The sequence below is a fragment of the Arvicola amphibius genome, chromosome 9 (genome assembly GCF_903992535.2).
Source record: "Arvicola amphibius chromosome 9, mArvAmp1.2, whole genome shotgun sequence".
NCBI lineage: Eukaryota > Metazoa > Chordata > Mammalia > Rodentia > Cricetidae > Arvicola > Arvicola amphibius.
The window spans coordinates 34,574,749-34,600,707 of record NC_052055.2 but is presented as its reverse complement, the minus strand read 5'-3'; the positions used below and the strand labels follow the sequence as shown (position 1 = coordinate 34,600,707).

The 25,959-nt window shown below is 48.8% G+C and overlaps 2 protein-coding genes across 4 annotated transcripts; both read left to right on the top strand.

Annotated features, from left to right (window-relative positions):
* The first annotated feature begins 8,909 nt into the window (after nt 1–8,909).
* Nucleotides 8,910–14,365, top strand: Gfus (GDP-L-fucose synthase). Of its 3 annotated transcripts, none has more exons than XM_038342649.1 (11): nt 8,910–9,015; nt 9,690–9,846; nt 10,194–10,308; nt 12,167–12,295; nt 12,382–12,455; nt 12,598–12,731; nt 12,857–12,921; nt 13,175–13,241; nt 13,374–13,453; nt 13,678–13,777; nt 14,042–14,365. In XM_038342649.1, the coding sequence occupies exons 2-11, from the start codon at nt 9,701–9,703 to the stop codon at nt 14,095–14,097; spliced, it is 966 nt and encodes a 321-aa protein (XP_038198577.1). In that variant the 5' UTR covers nt 8,910–9,015; nt 9,690–9,700; the 3' UTR covers nt 14,098–14,365. The 3 variants fall into 3 exon arrangements, with proteins under 3 accessions (XP_038198577.1, XP_038198578.1, XP_038198579.1); XM_038342650.1 differs by having other exon boundaries at nt 8,985–9,085; XM_038342651.1 differs by having other exon boundaries at nt 8,995–9,079.
* A 4,401-nt stretch (nt 14,366–18,766) lies between these two features.
* Pycr3 (pyrroline-5-carboxylate reductase 3) lies at nt 18,767–23,534 on the top strand. The gene is made up of 6 exons (XM_038342653.1): nt 18,767–18,904; nt 20,769–20,833; nt 21,398–21,577; nt 21,798–22,010; nt 22,637–22,729; nt 22,885–23,534. Exons 1-6 carry the CDS (start codon nt 18,814–18,816, stop codon nt 23,065–23,067), a joined length of 825 nt encoding a protein of 274 aa, XP_038198581.1. The 5' UTR covers nt 18,767–18,813; the 3' UTR covers nt 23,068–23,534.
* Nucleotides 23,535–25,959: the final 2,425 nt, after the last annotated feature.

Here is a 25,959-nt window from a genome sequence, read left to right as displayed (position 1 = left end):
GTTGGTTCAGGTGGTGTTGGTTCTGTTTGGGGCTTTGGGTTTTGGGTTTTTAAACACCATTATTATTATTGTGTGTGTGTGTGCACGCGTGGCCGAAAGACAGCTTCGAGCCTCTGTGCCTGAGAAACATGATCTTAACTTTGTAATAAGCCACTGGAGACTCAGAGTAGTGAAATTAAGGCAGTTTATTTTACTATCTTGCAAAGTTAAGCGTGAGCCTAGAGTGCAAGCTGATTGAAGCAGAGAACTTTATTTTTATTGTGCACGTTAGTGTTTTGCCTGTTTGTATGTCTGTGCGCCATGTGCGTGCTTGGTGCTCATGGAGTCTGGAAGAGGGCACCAGATCCCCTGGAACTGGAGTTAGATATAGCTGACATGTCGGTGTGGAAATCACCAAGGATTCTTTGGAAGAGCAACTGTAACAATTATCTTTCTGTCCTGCCAGATAGTTCCCAAATAATGACACAGAGACTTCTTATTAATTATGAAAGCTCAGCGTATAGATTAGGCTTGTTCCTAAGTAGCTCTTATAACAAACTAACCTGTTTATAGTAATCTACATTCTTTCACATGGGTTACCTCTTTCCATCTTGCACCTCCTGTTTCCTCTCCATGTCTCCTAATGTCCTGGGTGCCTCCATTCCTCCTCCTCTTCCTTTCTCTCCCTGGAAATCTTTCCTGTACTTCCTGCTTAGCTATTAGCTGTTCAGCTTTTTATTACACCAGTCACAGCAAATACATCTTTACAAAGTGTAATTTGTAAATTTGTAAATAATTTGTAATTTGTAAATATCCCAAACAAGCAATGAGTGTTCTTAACTGCTGAGCCATCTCTCCAGCCCCATGGAGGGTACAATCTTAATAGTCATATGTATTAACAGAAAACTGTGTGGGTTTTAATAGGTTCTATGTCACACACACACACACACACACACACACACATAATAAGTTTCTCTACTGATGCAGTAAGCCAGGTCTAGCCTAATTGAAAAACAACAGTTATATTGAGCAAAGCAACTCCCCGGGCAGGTTTCTTCTATATAAGGTCAGACTCATGATCCGACCTTACAAGCAAGCTTGGGTGCAGCTTTTCTACCCTAAACTTCTAGGGGTTTTTTTTGCGGAGGAGGGAAAGCTTAGCAGAGGTTGGTGCAGTTGTGGGGGATAGCTAAATTAGCAGGTATAACAGGGGGCTAGTGTTTTCTGTTCATTTTTATATAGACCTAAACTGGCTTGAGGAACCTTTGGAAATTAACCATTAGGTTTTATTCTTTTTTTTTTAAGATTTAGTTGTTTATTATTTATTATGTCTATGGTATTCTGCCTTCATGTATGCCTGCAGGCCAGGAGAGGGCACCAGATCTCATTATAGATGGTGTGAGCTACCATGTGGTTGCTGGGAATTGAACTCAGGACCTCTGGAAGAGCAGGCAGTGCTCTTAACCTCTGAGCCATTTCTCTAGTCCTAGGTTTCACTTCTAACGTATTGTTTTAGTTAAAAGTTTCTATTGCTGTGATGACCAAGATGCAAATTGGGGAGGACTATGACTACATCATAGTCCGTCATTGACAGAAATCAGAACAGGAACTCAAACAGGGTTAGAACCTGGAGGTAGGAGAATCTGGCTGATGCAGGGGCCATGGAGGAGGGCTGCTTACTGGCTTGCTCAACATGGCTTCCTCAGTCTGCTTTCTTACAGAACCACAGTGGCGTGGGCCTGGGACACCCCCCGCCCCCATAGTCACATGCCCCACAGGCTTCCATACAGCCCAGTCTTAGGGAGGCGTTTTCTTAATTGAGGTTTTCTCCTCTCAGATGACTTTAGCTTGTGTCAGGTTGACATAAAGACTATTCAGCACACATACTGTTCTAAAAATTGCACAAGTCTACAGAAGGACTGTGTTGGCTCCCTCACTGGAGATGTCAACCCCTCCGTGTGCCAGTGGCCCAGGATACCCCCAATAGAAACTCTGTTCCGGTTAACTTTCTGGAGTCCTTTTGTCCCACCTGGATAGAAATGATGTGTTGAGGTAAAAACAAGTTCTTCAAGTATTGACCTTTGAGTACCCAACGCCGAGGGGTCGCACAGGCAGAACCACTTACCTGTAGCTCCAAGCCCTAAGTGGAATTTAGAAGCCAGAAGTTAAATGTTGTTGGCACTTAGATTAATGACTTGCTGCTCTGCTCGGTAACCACCAGTTACCCTGGCATTCAGCCGCCGCTGCTGGAATCCTCAACATCTAGTAGAAGTGTGTGGTGGCATTGGACAGCAACTGTTAATATTACATCATCTGAATGAGTCTCAGGCTCCCAGATCCTTAACTCCTACAGAGGCCAGTGTTTCAGTCCTCACGAGCCTGGGAGCTTTGGTTTTTTTCAAAGCTTGTCAGCTCCCTACAGCTCTGGCAACCAAGGCCATTTCCCACCTCCAGTTTGTCCCAGCCTCTGCTCCCTGCTAATGGCTGCTATCTGGGACAGCCTAGATCTCACTGTCTCCACCACCATTGTCCTTGCTACTGTTTTCCTGCTCCACAGCTCTTCCTAGGACCAGATAAACCTGCTCTACTCATGAATAAAAACAAAAGTAGACGAAAGAAAGAAAGGCCACTGGAGAGAAGCCTTTAACTGGGCTTAAGGTTACAGCAACAATAGAGTTTTCACTCAGCTGTCTTGGAAAACAAACAGGTAGCCTGCTTATACGAAAGGAAATGTGACACAAGGACGTTCGAACCAATTGCAGAAGTCTTTAACCCGAACAAAGGGTTGTGCGTGTGCTGATTATACTACAGTCCATGGTGCAAACAAAAACTGCACCAGTCATGGACCTTCTGTTTGACTGCTAAGTAAAGTCTCCCTGTCTGGTCAAGTTGAAAATGGCTGTTAGTGTTCATCAGTGTGGGTCAATATTACACAGGTCCATATTTTTACATTGAGTGGCAGCCATACATTGAGCCAGGGTCTCAAGCCATAGGTCGCACCTGAGGTGGTCACCTAGCACTTACAGACTGTCGCCAGGGTCAGGATATGCTAATGTTGTTCTGCTCCCTTTCTTGTAATTATGGGAAGAGGTTTTAATCTAAGCTACGTGACAGAGCAGCCATTGTTGCAGACGTTTAGTCCCGCTACCCTGGAAACAGAATGCTAATGATCTTCCTCCTTTATAACCTTTGGATACAAAAGTTGTTTTGAAAATAAACGCGGGTGATCTTCAGGATTTAAATGTACCCTGAGACTCCCTTCCAGTATTGCTGTGTGAACTGTGTCTCAATTATTCCCGTGCTTCCACACCGGTTCAGAGAGATAATTTATGTTGGGGTTGGACCCCGACAATCAAGGTGTGTGTGTGTGTGTGTGTGTGTGTGTGTGTGTGTGTTTATATATGTGCAGGTGCACATGTGTGCATATGCCTGGCAAGAGGGCAGCCTTGGGTGGTGCTCCTCTGGCATCATCCACCTCTGTTTCAAACAAACAAAAGACAGAGTCTGGAGCAGTGGCTTAAGAGCACTGGCTGCTCTTCCACAGGATCCAGATTCAATTCCCAGCACCCACAGGGTGGCTCCCAGCCATCCATAACTCCAGTCCCAGGGGATCCAACAGCCTCTTCTAGCCTTCTGGCCTCCCAGGACACAAAACAGGCAGGTGGTGTACAGATACACATGCGTGCAAACACCTGTCTACATCAGATAAGTTAGTAAATCAATAGTGAAAGACAGAGTTTGTCACGCTGCTCTGGAACTCACCAAACAGGCTAGGTTGGCTGGCCAACAAGCCCCGGAGATGCCTAGGTCTCTGCCTCCTCAGCAGGGCATGCCTTTTTTTGTTATGTTGATGGGTATTTTGCTGGTATGTATGTCAGTGCCCACAGATGCCAAAGAGGGTCACTTTTTGAAAACATGGGCTCAAACTCCATTCTTTGTGCCTCCAAAGCAAGCGCTTGACTGGGTTACACCCCTAGTCCCAACTCAGGCTTTGAACGGCCAAAGGGTGGGTGCAAGCTATTCAAAATGTGTGGTAAGTAACCCAGTGCCTTCTGGAGCTGGACTTGTGCTTCAGCAGCAAGCAGAGGTCACAGTGTAGCTTCCTCAGTTATCTGAGGTCTTTGGACTGTTTAAAACCTGTCTCAGTAGCCAGGCCGTGGTGGCACAGGCCTTCAATCCCAGCACTCAGGAGGCAGAGCAGGTGAGGATCTCTGTGAGCTCAAGGCCAGCCTGGTCTACATAATGAGTTCCAGGACAAAAACAAAACAACAAAACCAAAAGCACAGTTGTCACAAGTGTAGTTTGACTGGACAGAGAGAGGTTGCTTAGCTGACAGTCCTCCACTCTAGGAAGGAAGCTAGGCAATATAATCTAGTACTTGTCAATTAAGGATTCAATTCAGGACCCCCTGAAGTATGTTACTTTATTTTATTTATACAGGAAAAATAAACATTAGAAGGGATGATTAGTTGTGAAATACTAGTTGAAAAGACATGTTACATTTGTTTATACTGTACACCCTACACCCTACACCCGTGCTCATACAAAAACAACCCTAATTATAGTCAATAAGTCATTAAAAAAGACATAAAATTAGGAAGGGGCTCATTCAGAAGAAGGGGCTCAGGGAGTGGGGGGGTAAAGAAACTAATGAATGTACATTAAATTAAATGAATTAAATGAAAATACATCGTATACGCCTATTAAATTATCAAGCAGTAAAAAAGAGATATTGAAACATTCCACTCCAGAGAGAGGCTCATTAAGAATTGGGAAGCAGACAACTCACAGGTCTCAGGAAGGCCCTAAAACCAGATTCATAAATTATATAAGAAACAAGGACAGTTGAGGAGGGGAGACCCGCCCAGCTAACTGCAAATTGTGCAGAGAGCGCCAGGATTTCAGCTTTCCCAAGTCTTCATTCATGTTGGGGTGGGCTCTTTAGTGATGTAACCCCAGTGAACTCACTGGTTCACACAGTTGAAAGGAATTTCACAGAGCAGTTACTGATCTGACTCCTACCCATTCGTCATTCCTGTCAGAGTTTGCTTCCGTCTCTCTGGCCATGCTGGAACTCCTTGACCTCTGCTGCAACCTCTTTAACCCATTGGAGACATCCTGTAGGCTAAATATAGATCAATAGATTCACTGTGTAATGTATAATCTGTAGCCTCAAAGCTAATAATCATAGTAAAGATTGGAATACTGTAACTTGTGTTTGCTTCAGCTCAATGTCAAGGGAATCAGGACTACTTGGCATGTCGCTCCCAGTGAAATCACTATGCTGTTTGAATTTATTATTGTCCAATAAATTCTGATATTGTGGACAAGAACACAAGTGTGCCAGTTCTTCCACAATTTATTTGGGCTTGGAGGGTTGGCAAATGCACCTGCCTGTCTGTAGTGAGAAGCGGCGGGGCCACCCGGCCGCCGGCTAGCTTTACACCCGAAATAATTACACGGAAACTGTATTCTTTTAAAACACTGCCTGGCCCATAGTTTCAGCCTCTTATTGGCTAATTCTCACATCTTGCTTTAACCCATATTTAGTAATCTGGGTAGCACCACGAGGTGTGGCTTACCAGGAGAGATCTTAACCTGCGTCCATCTCGGAGAGGAGCAGCATGGAGACTCCTATGGCGACTGCCTGAAGCGTCTCCCCAACTCTACTTCCTTGTTCCCACAATTCTGTTCTGTCTACTCCACCTACCTAATTTTCTGTTCTTAAAGGGCCAAGGCAGTTTTCTTTATTAATTAACCAATGAAAGAAACATAGACAGATAACTCTCCTCCATCATTTCCCCTTTTTCTGTTTAAACAAAAAAGAAAGGCTTCAACTTTAACATAGCAAAATTACATATAACAAAACAGTTATCAAGCAAGTATTACAGTTACCATATTTAAATCTATTTTATCTTTTATCATAACTAAGGAAAACTATAACTATTGAACCATTCTTCAACTCCATCAAAGACTTCAGAAGGATATAAGACTACCTAAGTAAACAAGAAGTAAGTAACTTTCAAACTCTAGAAATGACAGAGACAACTCGCTGCCTAGACAGTCACCCAAAGTTCCTCTGTACGGTTGGGGCATCCATCTTCAGCCTACAGGCCCATAAGTATCCAGCAGACATTTCCATGAAGCAGGAAATTCCAAAGACAGTTCAGTCACTTTCTGCTGTGTCCTGCAGAACGTCTCGCAGACTCTTTCATGAGTCAGGAACCCCGAAAGACCATCTCACCTTTAGGCAAGTTCAGCAGTCCTCTCTCTGCGGGTTCTTTGTGTCCAGTTTATGCAACAGTACAGGCAAGAGCAGTTTCTTGCCCAAATGGCTAACAAACTCCATAAGTAGCCTCTTCGATGCCCATCTTCCTCTCGAAGTAGATTGGTGCTGCCAGGAGCAGACGTGTCTCATTGTCATGAAAAACCCTAAGTTATTAAAAACATTTAAAATGCCATATTCTGTAGCCTTTGAAAGATATGAAGAATGTCTATCTAACTGAAATATATCTCTACATATCTAGAAAATCTAATAACATGACTACAAGCTTAACTATTATCAATGATTATCCATTAACAACCTATATTTCCTAATTATACATTACAGTTTTTAAAATGAACTACAATCACAATAGCTTAATCAAGATCAGAAATACATATACATATGACAAAATTGACCTTAAAATCTATACCAATGCAAATTCATATCTATATCATCTCCCCCTTTAAATGTAAAAGAACATTTATAAGCAATATTTGGGAAAATGGGCGCAGTTTTTTCTCTCCAAACTGCTTCCTGCTGAATGGGGGCGCTGTTATTTAGGTCTTTCATGGTGTAACCTGTGTGCTAGGTTCCTCTCAGTTGGCAGTTGAGTGAAGTAATTTTTTGAAGATGTTCACAGCAACCTTTCAGGAGGGCGTGGTCTATCATACCATATTGGGATAGAAGCAATCCACAGAGTCTCGTCCTCTGTGAAAACAAAAGAAGAAACTCTTTTCCAAAGCATCATGTTCTTAGATCCAAATCCTGAAGTCATACCGTTAAGATGTCCATTCTGGTCTAGCCTGGCAGCCCATATAATGAAATGTCTCTCTGTACTTAGCTCCTTTACAGTCAAAAAAATCAAAGAAAACACAACAAAATACATAATCCAGACTCTGTGAATTTTCCATTTTTACGTGGCTTATTTTTACTCTATCACTTTACTTCTTTTAATCTATAACTATCTGTACTCTGTCTCTTTAAAGACTTTAACCTTTTTTTTTAAGGCATTAACTTTATTCTCTATATTTTCTTTTTCTCTCTTTTAAGCCTACGTGAGCCATTTAAAGGCCTTCTATGTCTGAATCTTTTCTATTGTGAATCTGTAATTTTTTACTATCCAGGAGCACTTCTTAAAAGGTTAACCACTTCTTAAAATCTTAAGTTGCGCCAGGTAGAGGTAATACGGTACCACCTGTTTACAGCCAAGTCTAAACCTTAACTGCGCTGTTATTATGGTAATTGCGATAGACCTGTCTGAGCTCAGCACAATTCGGCATGACGGAGCAGAGCCAGAGCTGCTACTGCCTCAGTCATTTGGTGTCCCTGAGCTGCACACAGTTACAGGTACACAGCAGTCCACATTGGAGCTGCACTCAGCAGTTTAATTTTGATACTGAGCGTGCAGCACAGAAACTCTTTTAATCCAAGTCACAGCCGAATCTGACGCGCAGAGCACCGCGCAGTCTGAAAACACCTCTCTCTCTATGGCGGCAGGAATCGGCAAATGCTGTCCCACTCGCCTAAGCCTGATTCCGCCATCTGCCCAGGTGCAGGAAGGGAGCAGTGAGCCATTGGCATGGTCTCAGAGAACTTTCTTTCCGATCCCAAGCGGGCAAGGTTTTTAAGTGGATTTAGTCACCACGTTGGAGACAGATAACTCTCCTCCATCACCTGTCGAGCCATATCCTCAGCCTGTGTCTGTATTTTTAAATCAACACTACCAGCCCAGTTGATATAATTAGCTAAATTTAAAGCATCTGTTGTCTTACTGAGATCCTCATGACCAATACATATGTAATACATATTTATACACACATTTTATGTGTAAATATACACATGCATATAATATACATATATAATATACATATATAGTACATATATGCCCTATATAGAGATATAGATATAGATAGATAGATAGATAGATAGATAGATAGATAGATAGATAGATAGATAGATAGTGTAGATGTGTATGAGGCTTTTTGAGACAGGGTTTCTCTGTGTAACAGCCTCAACAACATCTTAAATGATGTTTCATATTGAAAATTTAAACTATTGGCCAAAGGGGCCTGTGCCGGGATTGTAGGAGTTTTTGTTTGTTTGATTCTGATTTTTCCAGATGGTCTCTCTACGTAGTAGCCCTGGCTATCCTTGCTCTGTAGATCAGGCTGGCCTGGAACTCTCAGAGATCCGTCTGCCTCTGCCTCCTGAGTGCTGGGATTAAAGCATGCGCTACCACTGTCCTGCCGCAGAAGGTAAAAGAACCCGAGTCTTCTGTGAATTCTTGGCTGAAATACACAACTGACCACCTAGAGGCCAGGCGGTGGTGGCGCAAGTCTTTGATCCCAGCATAGACAGGAGAATCTCAGTGAGTTCGATGCCAGCCTGGTTTACAGAGCAAGTTCCTGGACAGTTAGGGCTGTTACACAGAGAAACCCTGTCTCGAAAAAAAAATAGAGATTCCTCCTGGCCAGACCACTCCTGCGTTGCGAGAGACCGGTATCCGTACAACCACCACAGTGTGTTTGGTCTTCAGCTTCGCAGTTCTGGCGGCCTAAGCAGAGCGCCCACGCCACTCCTACAGAACTCGGTTTCCCAGAAGGCTGAGGCCCGGAGGACATTTCCCAGAATCACCCGCGCCGCTCCGGTGCAGAACCAAGACTCCATTTCCCAGAATTCCCCAGGAGGGCCTCGCCCCCTCCACCTGGACCGCGGGTAGCTGGAGAACTGTGCACCGGAAGCAGCTCTAGGACTGGTGGAACCTGGAGCAGGTGAGACTCCTGGGTGGACGCCGCACAGCAAACCAGGGACCCCACAGGCTGGTTGGTCGAGGCTGTAAGAGTGCGTCTGGCATAGGAGGTCTTCGTGGGCTTGGGCTGGGTGGCCTGCGAAGTCGTGGACCACCGGGTGTAGGGGCTGGGCCCTTGTTCATCTGGGTGGTGGTAGAGCCATACGACTGGGCCAGAGCCATCCTGCAGGAGCGTATTTTCAGCGTCCCGAGGCCTTCCAGCGCCCTAGAAGAACTAGGCTTTCCTAGGCCATACATAGGCTATCAGCTCAGCACTAGTGGGTAGGGGGCTACAAGCACGGGTACTGCCGCTTGTCTGTCTGTATAGGTGAGTGTGGGCGACAAGTAACCGCTACGATCTTTGCTCGGAACTGCCAGCCCTAATCTTTCAGTCGTAGGGTTGGGATGTATCTTTCCCCTGCTTAGTAGAGTCATGGTTGGAAACAAGCTACTTTAGTTTGGATAGCAGCCAGCAGGAACCTGTGGTGCCCAGGGCAAAGGACTTCTTAGGGGAACGGAGCTGGGTGTGCCTGGCAGGCCATGGTTGCTCCTCCTTGGGAGTTTAACTCTGTGCCTGTTGTCCATTGGCTCATGAGAATGGGGTGGGGAGAGCAGCACATCCTGTATCCTCCTTAGCTCTCACGTTTGGCCCTCCAGGTGCAGCCACAATGGGTGAGCCCCAGGGATCCATGAGGATCCTTGTGACAGGGGGCTCTGGACTGGTGGGCAAAGCCATCCAGAAGGTGGTCGCAGATGGGGCCGGCTTACCTGGAGAGGAATGGGTGTTTGTCTCCTCCAAAGATGCAGATCTGACGTGAGTTGGAGCCATATTCAGACCCAGCCCCTCCTCCTGGTCCCCTCTCCAGGCTGAAGAGTGCACTGCTGGGCCTGTCCCTGAGCCTAGCAGGAGCCCTCCTTGAGTCTGTGCCCTCCCTGCCAGGTGGCTGATCTGGCTACGATTGCTGGTTGTGCTAAGCAAACATCCTCCTATAGTTCCGGGTGCCCACACCCAATGCCGGCTACAGTCCTGAACTTGGCTACTGTCCCTTTGGCTGCCCTTCTAGCCTTAGACCCATCCACTTTCTCCACCCACTGCCCAGGTTCCTAATGCCTGATTTCCCTGGGCCTCACCAGGCCCCCTGACATCCTGGCTTCCCTCAGGGATGCAGCACAAACCCGGGCCCTGTTCCAGAAGATACAGCCCACCCATGTCATCCATCTTGCTGCAATGGTAGGCGGCCTTTTCCGGAATATCAAATACAACTTGGATTTCTGGGTAAGTTGGGATTCTGGGGACAATAAGCCTTGGGAGCCCAGAGCTTAGGCCCTTGGAACTTCCACAGATTCCCAAGAAGTCCCTGAGGACTGGTTTTGCACAGCCCTGGGGTCATTTTGGCCAAGTGCTGACCTGCAGGCTTGAGAAGCTGAAAGAGCCAGCATTCCACACTGTGTAACTGGAGGCAGGTTCCTGCTTACTGAGCCTGCTGGCTCCTTCAACTCCCAGGCTTGGGTCATTCAGCTCCCTGAATCTACCAGCCACTTCTGGATGCTGGGGTGTCTCTAGCATGTGCTTTAGGAAGAAGGGCAAAATATAAGATCTCTGCTTCTGTGAACTGGGCTCCGAAGAGTTGCCCACCTGCCTCTGGGCAGTGACTTTGTCCTGGCTGGCCTGACTATACACTATAGTATGGAAAGTTTCCCACCAGATTTGCTCAAGGACTCAGTCACTCAAAGTTCTTCTTGCCCATCCCAGTGTTCTCAGCAAACTGCTTGGTCACTACCTCTTTCCTGTTCTTAGACCAGTATGCCTCATAACAATTTAGGGAAGAGAACTGGAGAGAGGCAAGGCAAGACACTAAGACATAGAGCTGGGCATGACTCCTCTGTAGTTGAGAAGGGGGTGCTACTTCTTTGTAGTAGGAACCCCACATACAGTTTTCCCCATCTCTACCAACTGTCCAGCACTCAGGAGCCCTGAGAATACCATTCTGGCATCCACACCCAGGCAAGCTGGGCAGGACCGTCCCATGTCCCTAGAAAATGGCAGCTTCTATAAGGTCAGTGCTGGGAGGCTTAGCCTTGTTCTAGAAGTGTGGTGATGTTTTGTTTGTGCTTTAACAACTAAAGCTTGCTTGAAGATCAGACTGCAGAGCTCTGCAAATTCAAGGCCACCCTGGGCTACAGGAGTTTTATCCAGCCTAAAAGAAAACCAGAGATAGGCGTGTGATTCCCAAGTATTGGGATTAAAGGTGTGAGCCATCTCTGCCTGGCTGTTTTTCTCTTTTAGACTGATTCAACCTTGTGTAGCCCAGAATGGGTTTGAACTCTCAAACTCACGGTATCCATCTGCCTCTATCTCCTGAGTGCTGGGATTAAAGGTGTGTGCCACCACTGCCTGGTCTCTATGGCTCACTAGTATGGCTAGCTCCACACTGATTTCAGGCAAGCTTTATTTGTTAGAGCACAAACAAAATCTCATCACACAGAAGCTCTTTAGATAAATAGGCACTGATAGTGCTCATATCTGAGCTAGGCTATGGTCCCATGTCTCTCCCAGGAGGAACAGGAAGGACCTGGAGTCATTCATGGACAGCCTAACTGTAGTTGGCTTTTTAACTCTTTGTGGGGGGGGGGGGCTACCACCCAGCTCCTAAATAAATACATGGAGACTTAGTTTTACTTATGAATGTCCAATTTAGCTGGGCTTGTTTCTAGCCAGCTTTTCTAACTTAAATTATCCTGTTTCTCTTTAACCATATTTTGCTTCTGGGTTTTTTACATTTCTTTATTCTGTATATGTTTCTTTCCTTTTTACTCTGTGATTGACCTCTGGTGTCCTCTCCTCCTTTTCTTGCTTCTTTCCTCTTCTCTTTTTCTCCTTCTATTTATTCTCTCTGCCTGGCAGCCCTGCCCATCCCTCTCCTGCCTAGCTATTGGCCATTCAGCTTTTTATTAGATCGGTCAGGTAGTTTAGCCAGGCAAAGTAATACAATTCACAGAGTTAAACAAATGCAACATAAAAGAATGCAACACATCTTTGCATCATTAAACAAATATTCCACAGCATCAATGAATGTAACACATCTTAAATTAATAACCCACAATATCTAACCCGCGTGTGCTACCCACTGCAGAGGAAGAATGTGCACATCAATGACAATGTCCTGCATTCAGCCTTCGAGGTGGGCACTCGCAAGGTGGTCTCCTGCCTGTCCACCTGTATCTTCCCTGACAAGACCACCTATCCTATTGATGAGACAATGGTGAGGGGCAGGGCCTCCTGGGGTGGGACCTGAGGGTGTGGGCGGAACCAGGTGGGGGTTCTCAGTGTCTCTCCTGCTCCTTGTAGATCCACAACGGTCCACCGCACAGCAGCAATTTTGGGTATTCATACGCCAAGAGGATGATTGACGTGCAGAACAGGTACTACTTCTTGGTCTTGCCCAGGCCTCCTTGAAGAGGGGAGGATGGACCCCTGGGTTAGTGAGGCGTTGTTGTCGCTGCCTCATTTATACAGTTGCAGAAGGAGCTGGGGATGAGGTCAGGAGACACTGTGTCTTTGTAGGGCCTACTTCCAGCAGCATGGCTGTACCTTCACCGCTGTCATCCCCACCAATGTCTTCGGGCCTCATGACAACTTCAACATCGAAGATGGCCATGTGCTGCCTGGCCTCATCCATAAGGTGCACCTGGCCAAGAGTGAGTGAAGCTGTCCAGCACACGCCTGGCGCAGGTTACCTGCCTGAAGGGGCCCTGGGCTCAGCTGTGGGGTGGGCGGGGTGCTGCCTACGGATGCAGAGCTCTGACCTCTGCCCCGTCTGTAGGTAATGGTTCAGCCTTGACTGTGTGGGGGACGGGGAAGCCACGGAGGCAGTTCATCTACTCTCTGGTATGTGTAGGGGCAGCATGGTCATCCCAGAAGGCTGTGTGGGAAGTGGTGGCATAGGAAACAGTCCTTGAAAATGCCAAGTCCCCAAGGGTGCAACTTGGGTTCAGTAGGAGAGAGTATAGTCTGGGTGAGGGGCCTTTATCCAGGGTGAACGCTGGCTGTGCCCCCAAAGGAGCAGAAACAGCAGTGCAGTCTCCCCACTAGGGGCATTTGGTACTCACTTGTGGGTTTGACCTAAGTCTCTGACCTCCAGGACCTGGCCCGGCTCTTCATCTGGGTCCTGCGGGAGTACAGTGAGGTGGAGCCCATCATCCTCTCAGGTGGGCACTCTGCAGCTTTCCTTTCCTGCCGCAGGGCAGGACCCGTGTCTACCCTGACGAGTGGGAGCAGACATGCCCCTAAGGGTCTGGACAGGGAGGCCTGACTGACTGCTGGCCTGTGGTTCCCCACAGTGGGCGAGGAAGATGAAGTGTCCATCAAGGAGGCGGCCGAGGCTGTAGTGGAGGCAATGGGCTTCTGTGGGGAAGTCACTGTATCCTTTGACCCCAGGGATGGGCTGACGGTGGGGTGCTGTGGTGGGATATTGTGGCTTCCCCTTTAGCATGGCCAACACAGCACCATCTTGTTTCTGGTGGTGTTCACCCTGGCAATAGGAGGGGATCTGCTGTGTCCTGGACCTGTTCCAGGAAAAGACAGGTTCCAGGTAGGGCAAATAGGTAGTGTTTCTTCTGCTATAGCCTTGACCGAGGCGTCCAGTTTGATTCAACAAAGTCAGATGGACAGTATAAGAAGACAGCCAGCAATGGCAAGCTTCGGTCCTACTTGCCTGACTTCCGTTTCACACCTTTCAAGCAAGGTGAGCTGTCCTTCCCAGAACCCTTACTACCCCTGTTAGCTCTGGACTTCAGCATCAACTCTTCCTCCCTGTTCCCTGCAGTGGGCTCTGCCTCCATATGAGCCTCCATGTGAGGCCCTGCAGGCTTGGTTACCAAGCCCTCCTCAGAGGCTATATCCACTAGAAAGCTGGACACTAGTTTAGGGTGTGTGGGTGGAGCCTCCTACCTCTGGGGAGGGCAGGGAGGGCGGGTGGTCACCGCCTCTCATCTGTCTGCCTCTGCAGCTGTAAAGGAGACCTGTGCCTGGTTCACTGACAACTATGAGCAGGCCCGGAAGTGAAGCACGGGACAAGCAGGTGCTCGGCTGGCAATGCCCAGTCAGTGGTCACCTCAGATCTTGCCGAGAACTGAGGCTAGCATCCAGCAACCTAAGCCACATGCTGGCTTCTGCCAGGTGGCCCCATACAGCTGTCCGGTAGGGTCCGTGTTTATCCATCCTCGGGGAAAGGCCAGACCAATACTTTGCTTGTCTGCTTCCGCCCCAACCTCTGCATCCATGCTGGTCCTGCTGTCCCTTGTCTAGAAACCAATAAAATTGATTTTCATAAGCCTGGGCTCAGAAGCTGTGTCCAGCCTTCCCCTCCCCACAATGGAGCCTTCCTAGCTTGTCCAGTCCTGGGGCCCACTGTTCCCTTGTGCTACTTAGTTCCTATGAGCTACTAGGTCCAAGGCAAGAGTCCCCATGTGAAGGACCAGAAGGTGCAGATGTGGGTGTCAGGTAGTGTAGTGTGAAGCGGCGGGGCTGCGTCCCGCCACCCAGCTAGCTTTGCCCAAAATAATTACACGGAAACTGTATTCTTTTAAAACACTGCCTGGCCCATAGTTTCAGCCTCTTATTGGCTAATTCTCACATCTTCCTTTAACCCATGTTTAGTAATCTGTGTAGCACCACGAGGTATGGCTTACCAGGAGAGATCTTAACCTGCGTCCATCTCGGAGAGGAGAAGCATGGAGACTCCCTATGGCGACTGCCTGAAGTGTCTCCCCAACTCTGCTTCCTTGTTCCCACAATTCTGTTCTGTCTACTCCGCCTACCTAATTTTCTGTCTCTTAAAGGGCCAAGGCAGTTTTCTTTATTAATTAACCAATGAAAGCAACACAGACAGATAACTCTCCTCCATCAAGGTAGCAGACAGTGTAGGTCAGATGTCAGCAGACTCAGGTATAGGGCAGGGTACCTCCCTAACAGTCTGGATCTTATGCTTAGCCCTTCGACTGTGGTCACACACAGACCTCTCTGCCTCAGACTTGAGGACCTTGGTGGATCTCAATTTGGACAGATTCAGTGGGCCATCAGGGGATACAAGGATGGACCTGCAGGGAGATTGGTGATGGATGGTTCACACTTCACTAGGACCCCGGGCCTGGTCTTGTTAGTCAGCTCTAGCCACCTGAGTGGTGATATCATGGACTTTTCTATGCTCAGTGTCAAGATGGTCAAATCCAAGCCAATTGGTGCAGCACAGGAGGCTCTATTTAAGGGTGCTGTGGGTAGAGGTAGGTCACTTTGGGATTGCTTGTCATGGCTTTTATTTTTATTTTTTAAATTTATTTATTAAGTATACAGTGGGGCTGGAGAGATGGCTCAGAGGTTAAAAGCATTGCCTGCTCTTCCAAAGGTCCTGAGTTCAATTCCCAGCAACCACATGGTGGCTTACAACCATCTGTAATGGGGTCTGGTGCCCTCTTCTGGCCTACAGGCATACACACAGACAGAATATTGTATACATAATAAATAAATAAATGAATAAATAAATATATTTTTTTAAAAAAATATATACAGTGGTCTGCCTGCATATGTCCCTGTGGGCCAGAAGAGGGCACCAGATCTCATTACAGATGGTTGTGAGCCACCATGTGGCTGCTGGGAAATGAACTCAGGACTTTTGAAAGAGCAGGTAGTGTTAGTGCTCCTAACCACTGAGCCATCTCTCCAGCCCGCTTTTATTTTTTGTTTCATGTTTGTTTTTGTTTTTTGAGACGGTTTCTCTGTTGGTTTGGAGCCTCTCCTGGAGCAGCTCTGAGTCATTTCTAGGCTCCCATCCTAGATTCCATTTGGCTAAGACTGTTAGGGTTTTTCCTTGTCCATGATGACTGGGACTGGAAGCTACAGGCCCCTCAACTCCTCCCAGTCTTTTTTTTTTTTTAAATATTTATTTATTTATTATGTATACAATATTCTGTCTGTGTGTATGCCTGCACGCCAGAAGAGGGCACCAGACCCCATTAGAGATGGTTGTGAGCCACCATGTGGTTGCTGGGAATCGAACTCAGGACCTTTGGAAGAGCAGGCAATGCTCTTAACCTCTGAGCCATCTCTCCAGCCCCCCTCCCAGTCTTGAAATGGAGCTACCACTGCCCCTGAAGACTGGGGAGAGCAGAGGTGAGCATTTATTCTCAAGACTCAAGGGCCAGCTCCAGGAAGGCAGGAGTAATGATGGGCATTTGTGTAATACGTTATGACTGTCGCAGGCGGTGACTCATGACCACCAGCCACATAGCTGAAGCTGACGATGGGCTGCCGGACTAGTCAGAACTGTTACATGTGCATATTCAGCGGTTTCTAGACTGGGCTACAGGATGTGCTCTGGGTAGCCCAGCAATAATGACTAATACTGGGGAGGCCAAGAATCCAGTAATTGTTCAGTGAGGCAGGATGCCTCAGCAGTACCCGCCTGGCCTCCTGGAGAGTTGCCTGTCTTCTGTGTACGGTGTACATTGGGATCCTAGATGGACTTGGCATCAACACACAGACAAAAGGTTTCTTCTATGTGCTGTTATCTGGGCTGCCACCAGAAGGCACTGCCCTGATTTAGGGCGGGTCTTCCTGCTTCAGATAATCTTAAGAAAACCCTTCGCAGGCTTGCCGGGGCGCTTTTGTTCTAGTTAATTCCAGATGCCGTCAGAGTTGACAACTCACAGCTCCGCATCCCTCCCCACAGAAACCACAGCCATTCCACCCCACTGCCCTTTCCTCAGGTGATCAGTCTGCCTGCTGCGGTCTCATCGCTTGCTCAGATTTCCTCAGCCCAGGCCACCCTTCCTATACATTCTGCCTCTCACGTCCCAGGAATGCTAAACAGACCCAATTGTTTTCCGCATTCACTAACCCTTGGTGCTCAGCCTGCATCTGAGGCCTTTTGTCTTCTAGCAGGACAGTCCATGGCCTGCCTGGCCTTTCACCCTCTAAAGCAGTATCTGCTGGCCTCACCGATGTCCTGACCAGTGTCCCTCTGGTTCATGCCTTCCCAGTCTCCTCTGCCCCCCCCCCATCTTCAAATTTCTTTTAAACTTATTCCTCTGATGAGAATCCACGAAGTTGGGGGGGGGAGGGAAACCGGGGCATTAAGAATGTACCCCTCCTGCCCCCAGAAAGAGCTGAGCTGATGAGAACCTGCGGGACATTCACACCTGTCGAACACCCACCAGTCTGTGCTGTGTCATGTTCTAAGAGTCAGAATACCTTGACTACTCTGACTAGGCAGCACGCATTTTCCAGCAGGCCAAGTCTCAACCAGGTGCTGTTGGTTGTAGCCCAGAAAATGAAAATTCCTTACGGTCTTGTTCCTATAAATGTCCCTTATCCCCCACCTCTCCATGGACATTCCTGTAGATTTTTGTCCCTGTATATAGGAAGGATTCTAAGTTCCCTGTGTCAGTCTGCTTTCTACTGTTACTAAGACAACTGTACCCAGGGGAAGTTTTGTTTAGCTTTAGTCTTTAGCTCCTGGCCTTCCGGGTTTCCATCCATCATCAGGCAGACTCGTGGGAAAGATCAGGGAGCACAGCTCATGCCATGCCAGAGGAAAGGACTGTGCATCGCGTTCCAGTTGTGGCAGGCAGGGGACACCAGCTCTAACTGTGGGACCTCACAGTCCAAGCACAGCATTGCCCTTGTAAATTTGGTGGTGGGCTTCTAAGTACTGCGTTCCATTTTGCCTAATTTTAACACATTAAAAACAATAACAACAAAAACTTGGGCAGTGGTGGTGCATGCACTTAATTCCAGACCTTGGAGAGGCAAAGGCAGGTGGGTCTGAGTTCAAGGCCAGCCTGGTCTACAGAGAGAATTCCAAGACAGCCAGGGCTACACAGAGAAACCCTGCCTCGAAGAAGCACCAAAACCAAAAGTCAGCAGCAATTACCTTTACCCAGTTTGTAGGAAGTCTGTGTATACTTTTGACTCGAAGCTACTTCAGTAATAAAAATAAAGTGTAGTAGTTTGAGTGGGGACCTTGATCATCTGGTCTTGTGCCTTTGTTCCCCGTCTGTGCATAAGCTTGTTTTACCTGCCCTTTCTGTGCTCTCTCACTTCAGCTAAATGACTATAATCCTTAAGAATTGTATGTGGAATTAAATCCCGGTGAAACACTAAAGCAAACAAAATGTTTTTTTTAAAACAGCTGCGCAGTGAAGGCGCACGCCTTTAGTCCCAGCACTCAGGAGGCAGAGGCAGGTGGATCTCTGAGTTGGAGACCAGCCTGGTCTCGAAACACCATCCCTGTCCCCCACCCCTCAAAAAAGACTGTATGCTGATTGACTGATTAGTTAGTGTTCTCTTTAATCTGGAGAACCAGAACTGGCACGGAGGATCAAGGCGTATAAAGTAGGCAACAGCCGTACACTCCCAGCCCCATCGTAGGGTGGTTGGAGCTTTCCCTCCAAACCTCTCTGCACGGCTTTTGGGGAGACTCCAGCTTCGGATATTCCAGGTCGAATCAGACATCCTGGCTAGGACTAGCTCTACCACCTTCCTCTCCCTTTTCCCTCAGCAAAGTCGCCTGCTGCTTCACCCAGGCTTGAGAAATCCCACCTCAAACAACAAAACGCAGACCTTAGCGCCCCGCTCCTCCTCTCTCCGCCCCGCCCCGCCCCGAACTCGCCCCTCTCCATCCCCTTGCCTCCCGGAACCCGCCCAGTCGCTTCTGTCCATCAAAGCGCCTCTAGTGGGCGGGGCTCGCTGCCGTAGGGACCTGAGACGGCCATCCGGAGCACGATGGCGGCTGCGGGGTCTGATTCTCTGCGTGTGGGCTTCGTGGGCGCAGGCCGCATGGCGGAGGCCATTGCTCAAGGCCTCATACGAGCAGGTGGGGAGGCGAGGCCTGGTTGGGGGGGCTTTACTATGGGAAGAACCCTTAATCCTTGGCGGGAAGGGCACAAATGGTTCACCCAAGGGCCAGTGGGGTGAACTCGCCATGTTCCTGGATGAGAACCCTACGGTAGCCTTCCATCAAGGTCTCCAGGGTCCCTGGGCCCTGAGCCTGCAGCCCTTTTCCCACGAGGGTGGGTGGGTGGGCGAGCCAGGCGTGGTGTGGAAAAAAAGCCCAGCTTATTTTATTTAACTCTGTTGGTATTGTTGGATGATATTCCTTTAAATGTATTGAATTAAAGAATTGCCATTAACTTCATTCATGACTTTCTTTGTCACGGTTTTGCTTGTTTATTTGTTGCTTTTTTTCCCCCTTGTTTTTCGAGACAGGGTTTCTCTGTGTCGCCCTTGCTGTCCTGGATTCCCTTGGTAGATCAGGCTGACCTTAAACTCAGAGATCTGCCTCTGCTTCCCGAGATTAAAGGCATGAGCCACGAATGGTGGGCTTACTTTTGACTTATTTCCTTAACGTGACTGTGAATTTTATAGTTCCATATGTGACGCAAATCAATTTTATCTTAGATTGGACTGGCTTTAATGCCAAATTAAGTGTCCAACTTCCTGGCCTCCTCCTCACTCTGTTTTCTGTTCACGCATCAACTCCACTTTCAGAGGTGGGCAGCTGCGTGGGAGGAAGAGGATTGGCTCTGTGTACTGGAGAGTGTCTGCCATCCCTGGTGTGTCTTCTCTAGAGCCAACAATACCTTGAATGGCAAGGTCACAGTGTCTCCACCTGTGCCAGATGTCTGCAGTCTGCTGGAGGGTGGGTTGAGAAGGGAGGCTGAGGACTGCTGGTACATAGCAGGGGCTGTCAATACTGGCCTGACTACTTTACATACAGCTTGCAGGTAGAGAAAGTCGGTGACCTTTGGCTCCCTGCTTTCGGTTGTACTTCAAAGTCCAGAGCAGTATGATCATGAGAGAGTGGCTTCCTACAAGTCTCACGGTGTTTACATGTAAAACCTGGCAGTTCACCTGCCTCTTGGTGCTATACCAACTGTCACTGACATGATTAGCAGCCTCTATGTTCAGGTTGTGGGGTACGCTTCCACCTTTCTACCTCTACACCCTCCAAAAACATGATTTCTACCAAACAGGCATTTAGTCTCCTCAAAACATCCCAGCACACTTGCCCTGTTGCAAGGGAGCTTCTCCCCTGTCAGGTCTTTATCAGATAAGCTAATTTTTTAAAAGATTATTTTATATGTGTGTTTTGTTTGTGCACTGTGTGTGCATGTGTGTGTACATGTGTGTGTGTACGTGTGTGTGCATGTACGTGCGCGCAAGAGTGTGTGTGTGTGTGTGTATGTGTGTGTGTGTGTGTGTGTGCTTGGTGCCTGCGGAGGCCAGAGGAGGGCACTGGCTCCACTGAGGTGGAGTTATGGATGGTTGTCATCGCCATGTGGGTCCTGGGAACCTATCCCAGGTCATCTTCAAGAGCCGCAAGTATTCTCAACTTCGGAGCAGTCTCTCCAGACTCTTTACCAGCTATGTCCCTATGCAGTCCTGGTGTTCCTGCAAAGATTTTGCATTTTGACCAACAGACCTAAGTGCACCAGTCAGCTGCCCCTTCCCTGAAAGCAGGGACCCATGGGCTCTGTGTCTGGTCAGAATCAGGCAGGTTCCTGGCCCCAGTATCCTACAGCAGTGTTGGCAATGGCATTCAAATACAATTCACTTGATTGCTCAGCAGCAAAGATAAGCATCCCTCCTGTGATCCTATGGAGCCTTAGGCTAACAATGGCCTAGGCTAGCTCTTTCCTATCTTCCCAGCCCTCACCAGCTTTTGGCTTTCTATCCAGGAAAAGTGGAAGCTAAGCAAGTGCTGGCCAGTGCACCAACAGACAAGAACCTCTGCCACTTCAGGGTGAGTGGGACTTAGGGGCTTGTCCTTCTGAAGCATTTTCAGGGCCAGGTATGGCTGAAGGTTTGAGATGGCTTGGTTTGTCCTGGAGAAGGAGAGGTCAAAGGCCAGGAAAAACTTCTGGAAGACTAGAGCAGATTGTATTCCTGTGTAGGGTAGTTGTGGACACTAATTAAGAGGGAAGGTTCCAGGGCTGCAGAGATAGCTCAGTGGTTAAGAGCACTGATTGCTCTTCCAGGAGACCCGGGCTTAACTCCCATCACCTACATGGCAGCTCACAACTGTCTGTAACTTCAGGATCCAGCACCCTCACATAAACAGGCATACAGGCAAAACACCAATAAAATAAAAATAAATTTTAGGAGGGAAGGTTCCAGAAGGTAAATCTTGGACTCTGTGAGGCTCAGGGCCATTGGGTTTTTCTTAGGCATTTGAGAGTATGACTGGTACAGACATTTGTAACAACAGAGGCCTGAGGGAACCGTGGGATGCAGGGTGATTGATGGCACACGGGTGGGTAGGATCCCTCCTTACACAGCCTCATTCCTGGCGCTGGTGTCCGTGCAGGCTCTGGGTTGCCAGACCACTCACTCCAACCAGGAAGTGCTGCAGAGCTGTTCACTTATCATCTTTGCCACCAAGCCTCAGGTTCTGCCAGATGTTCTGGCAGAGGTGGCCTCCGTCGTTACGAGTGAGCACATCGTGGTCTCTGTGGCTGCTGGGATCCCTCTGAGCTCGCTGGAGGAGGTGAGTAGTCTATGAAATAGGCTCCGCCGGCCTGCGTGGGAGGCAGTTAGCATCCCAGACCACCTCCAGAGGTCATTAGTTGGCCCACCAGGATTAGGTGGCTGGGGCCATGTTCTGCCACTGCCTGGGAAGTGGGGTCTAGAGACCGCATTTAGCTGAGGTGTTTGCCTAGCAAGCCCGGTCTCATAGGATACCTGACACCAAGCTCTCTTTTGTCCAGCTACTGCCCCCGAAAACACGAGTGTTGCGAGTCTCTCCCAATCTACCTTGCGTAGTCCAGGAGGGGGCCATGGTGATGGCCCGGGGCCACCATGCCAGGAATGACGACGCTAAGCTCCTACAGAACTTGCTGGAGGCCTGCGGGCAGTGCATAGAGGTTCCTGAGTCCTACGTAGATATCCATACTGGCCTCAGTGGCAGTGGTGTGGCCTTTGTGAGTATTGTCTTCCCCATACCCTCAAAGGCCCTGCTCTCAAGGTCTCAGAGTCAAGCCTTGGGGTCTCAAGTGGTCCATGGGCCACCAGTGAGCTCTGCTATCTCAGAACTAAAATGCGAGAGGCTGGCCACTTTACCAAACTCTGGGTTTAGGCCTTAGAGCCTCAGCTATCTGTGACCATGTTCAGGGCCTTCTTTCTCATGGTTCTGAGCCAATGGTTCTCAACCTTCCTAATGCTACGACCCTTTAATACAGTTGTTGTGGTGACCCCCAACCATATTGGTTTTTGTTTTCTTTGTTTTTCGAGACAGGGTTTCTCTGTGTAGCTTTGGAGCCTGTCCTAGAACTAGCCCTTATAGACCAGGCTGGCCTCGAACTCACAGAGATCCGCCTGCCTCTGCCTCCCGAGTGCTGGGATTAAAGGTCTGCATCACCACTACCCAGCAATATCTGTGTTTTCTGATGATCTTAGGTGACCCCTGAGAAGAGGATTGTTAATTCCCAAAGGGGTCGTGACCCACAGGTTGAGAACTATGTTCAGAGTATTCTCTAGCTGGGAGCTGTGTCCAGCAGAATGTCAACCTTGACATTCCCCCTTCCCACTCCCAATGCTATTGCTACAGGTGTGCACATTCTCGGAGGCCCTAGCTGAAGGTGCCATCAAGATGGGCATGCCCAGTGGCCTGGCCCACCGCATTGCTGCCCAGACTCTGCTGGTGAGTGAAGGGTTCATCGGGAGAACGCTGGGAAGGTTGTGCTCAGGAGTGTGTGCTATCTCCAGAAAACAGGCAGACACACCTGCCAACTTCAGACAGGCGGGGGAAACGTGTAACTGCCCCTCCATAACTCTCCCTTAAACTCTTCTCCCCAGGGGACAGCCAAGATGCTGCAGCAGGAAGGGAAGCACCCAGCCCAGCTTCGGACAGATGTGCTCACACCAGCTGGAACCACCATCCATGGGCTTCACGCCCTAGAGAAGGGCGGCCTGCGGGCAGCCGCCATGAGCGCGGTGGAAGCAGCTACCTGTCGCGCTAAGGAGCTCAGCAAGAAGTAAGCCAGGCTCCAGGTGAGACTATGGGTTCCTGGCCCAGCTTCAGCCTCTGAGTGGCGAGAATAGCCCCACGGCCATCATCTTCATCAGAGAAGCTGTGACTACTTTTTAAAGACCCTCAAGATCAGGTCTGTTGCCTGTGACATTCAGTCAAGGAAGCAGGAGGTGCGGAGGGTCATTCGACCCCCAACTGTGATTCCAGCTCCTCTCTCCTGCACCTCTCAGCCAATTGTAATTGTGTCCTAATTGTACATGGCCTCATGGTCTCAGGGGGCAGATTATGCAACCTGTGGAAGGTGAACTAAAATGCGAGAGGTTTCCATCTTTGCAGATATGGGATCATTCTCATCCGTGCTGGCATGAGGTGTTTTGGTGGTATGGTTGCTTTGTCACCCACACTCCTGTAAGCAGCACCCCATCCATGCTCTGTAAGTCCAATAAACTCATTGGTTCCCCAAGTTGAACTTTGATGGAATTGTGCTTTGGTTTGTCCTTGGCACCATATAAGGAGGGGATAAATATATTTCCTCAGGAAGAGTATCTTCAACACTGGGTACCAGCCTCCTTGCTTGCCCAGTTTCCCTCTATCTTCCCCTTGTCCCCACCTCTAAGGACAACGGTTCTCTATCCATCACATAAATGGATATTTCCATTTCCTCTACTCTTGGCAAAAGAGTCCATCTCTGCAGGCCACCTCGCTGCCACCCCCTCCCAGGACAGCAAGAATCCAATAGGCAGTGTTGATTCTCAGGCGCCTGAAAGTTTTTTTTGGGGGGTGGGAGTGGGACTTGGAATCCATGACAGAGCTGCTAGCAACAAGAGCTGCTGAGGCTGGTCTAGAGCCCTTTCTCGTCTATGAATTTCCGTGGACTGCTCAAAAGCCAGAGGTCAGACTAGTGGAGGATTAAGGTGGGAATGTCACAGGAATAGATGGCACTTGCTCTCTCCCTCTCCTTGAAGCCAGATTCTTGGCCCAGAGGAGGAAAGAGTCCCCAGTAGAAGCTGAAGAACTCCCCTTCCCTGAGCAGTCGGAAAGTGGCATGCCTTTCCATAGTCAGGAGCAGCTCCTCCAAGGGGTCTCATGCTGCAGAACTATACTGTCCAGCTTATCCTGTGTTTGGGTTGCACCAGTCAAGTGGAAAAGCTGTCCGAGGTTTCAAAGATGGGTCCTAGCTAGCTTTGGAAGATGAGACCCCTGCTTCCAGCTGGACCTAAGCTGGCTCTAGGGCAGGCAGAGCTTAGTCTGGTACTACAACTACAGGGACTACACTGGTAGCATGTGACTCTTCAGTAAATCCATTCCTAGACCAGCAGGTCAGGAAAATCAGCACTTAGGGGAAAGTGCTGTGGGATGGAGGACCAGGGCTCTGAGGCTACTGCACAGCGGGTACCTGGTATGGCTCTGGCCCCCACCACAGGTACCCTCTCCACCAAAACTCTCCTGGTCACTCTGACCCTAAGATGCCAACTCCCTCACGTTTACCCAGCAGCCTCCTGAGATTTGGTGGAAGCATCCATCAGTGTGGCTTGGGGCAGCTCCCACAGTAGCCATCTGCTAGCTTGGTGACACCAGAAACCTATCTATACAGCAGGCCTAATGGTATTCGTAGGAAGAGGCTGTCTATCCCCAGTCCCACTACTCCAACACTGCAGCCCTTCCTCCTCTCAGCCCCTTGCCTTGGATGCACCCCTCTCATCCCATTTCCAGGGGGTGGCTTCTCTCAGCCCGGGGCTGCCTGACTGGATTCTGACATTGTCACTCGTCAAAAGGGCCATCCTGAGTCCAGTTCATGCCCTTACTTTCCCTTTTGTAAGAATTTACAGAAAAACAGCCCAGCTGCTGTATTTATACAAAGTGCTACGTGAGCTGACCACTGATAACGAGAAGACAAGCGATACAGACAGCAGAGAGTCCCATCCCAGCTGCAGGGTCACTTGCCTGTGTTGTGCAGACACAGACAATCAACTTCCCTGGCTTCTAAGATATGCCAAGTTCAGGTAGGATGGAGTCCCAGGGTCTGGTATAAGGCAGCTCACCTGCCAAGAGAATCACTGACGGTGAAACAATGGATGTTTCTCTCTGGGATGAGGGCTGGAAAGTGGAACATACCCCTTCATTGCCTAGTCATGGTCCAGAGGTGACAGGCTGGGACACAGGCTGTTGGCTACTCAAAGAGGCAGCTTTGGGGCCATACGGCTGTGACACTATCATCCAGGCCTCTTCCTATTGTACGCTGTCATCCAGCCACTGCTTTCTGAGATAGGAACTAGTAGATGCTCATGGTATTCTTTGTAATCAATACTGCCCCACTTTTGTGCCCTCCTCCTCCTCCCCCATGCTATGGAGTGTTCCAAATCCAAGCATTAGATCCAGTCACAAAAATAAGACTAAACCAGGGTGGCTGATGAAGTTGACCTGTTTCACCTTTATTACACAAGTGCCATTAGACCGGCTCACCAAGTGACATTAGACCAGCTGGCCAGGTGACCTGATCTTTGAGCAAGGTTGAGTGTCAGAGAAAGGGCCCTACAATAAAATATGAAACCCACAAGCCCAAGATCCTACTGAGGGCAGCTGATGGGGTCAAGATGCTATTGTGGGCACATTTAGAAGAGGCCAGGCTGTACCAGGTTCCAGCTGGGCTTCCCATAGGCCGTCCTAACTAGGTGTGTAAAGGGCTCAGTCCTCAGAGGACCAGCCTTGAGCTTGAGGTGCTCCCCTCCCCGTCTACCATTTGTTTTACCTACAGCTCGGTCATTTTCACCTTCCAAGGACATGGACCTTGAGGACAAGGCTGCCTGTGACCACTGCAAGTCCTCAGTCCCCACAGCAGTGGTGGTGGTTCCAACAGAACCCACACTCACCCGTCTTTCTGTGCTGGGTGCCTTCTCCAA

Coding starts and splice junctions, on each gene's coding strand:
- Pycr3 (XM_038342653.1), top strand. CDS start 18,814: ATGGCGGCTGCGGGGTCTGATTCTCTGCGTGTGGGCTTCGTGGGCGCA. Junction 18,905..20,768: donor TCAAGGCCTCATACGAGCAG/GTGGGGAGGCGA, acceptor CTTTCTATCCAG/GAAAAGTGGAAGCTAAGCAA. Junction 21,578..21,797: donor CTCTGAGCTCGCTGGAGGAG/GTGAGTAGTCTA, acceptor TCTTTTGTCCAG/CTACTGCCCCCGAAAACACG.
- Gfus (XM_038342649.1), top strand. CDS start 9,701: ATGGGTGAGCCCCAGGGATCCATGAGGATCCTTGTGACAGGGGGCTCT. Junction 12,296..12,381: donor ATCCTATTGATGAGACAATG/GTGAGGGGCAGG, acceptor TGCTCCTTGTAG/ATCCACAACGGTCCACCGCA. Junction 13,778..14,041: donor TTTCACACCTTTCAAGCAAG/GTGAGCTGTCCT, acceptor CTGCCTCTGCAG/CTGTAAAGGAGACCTGTGCC.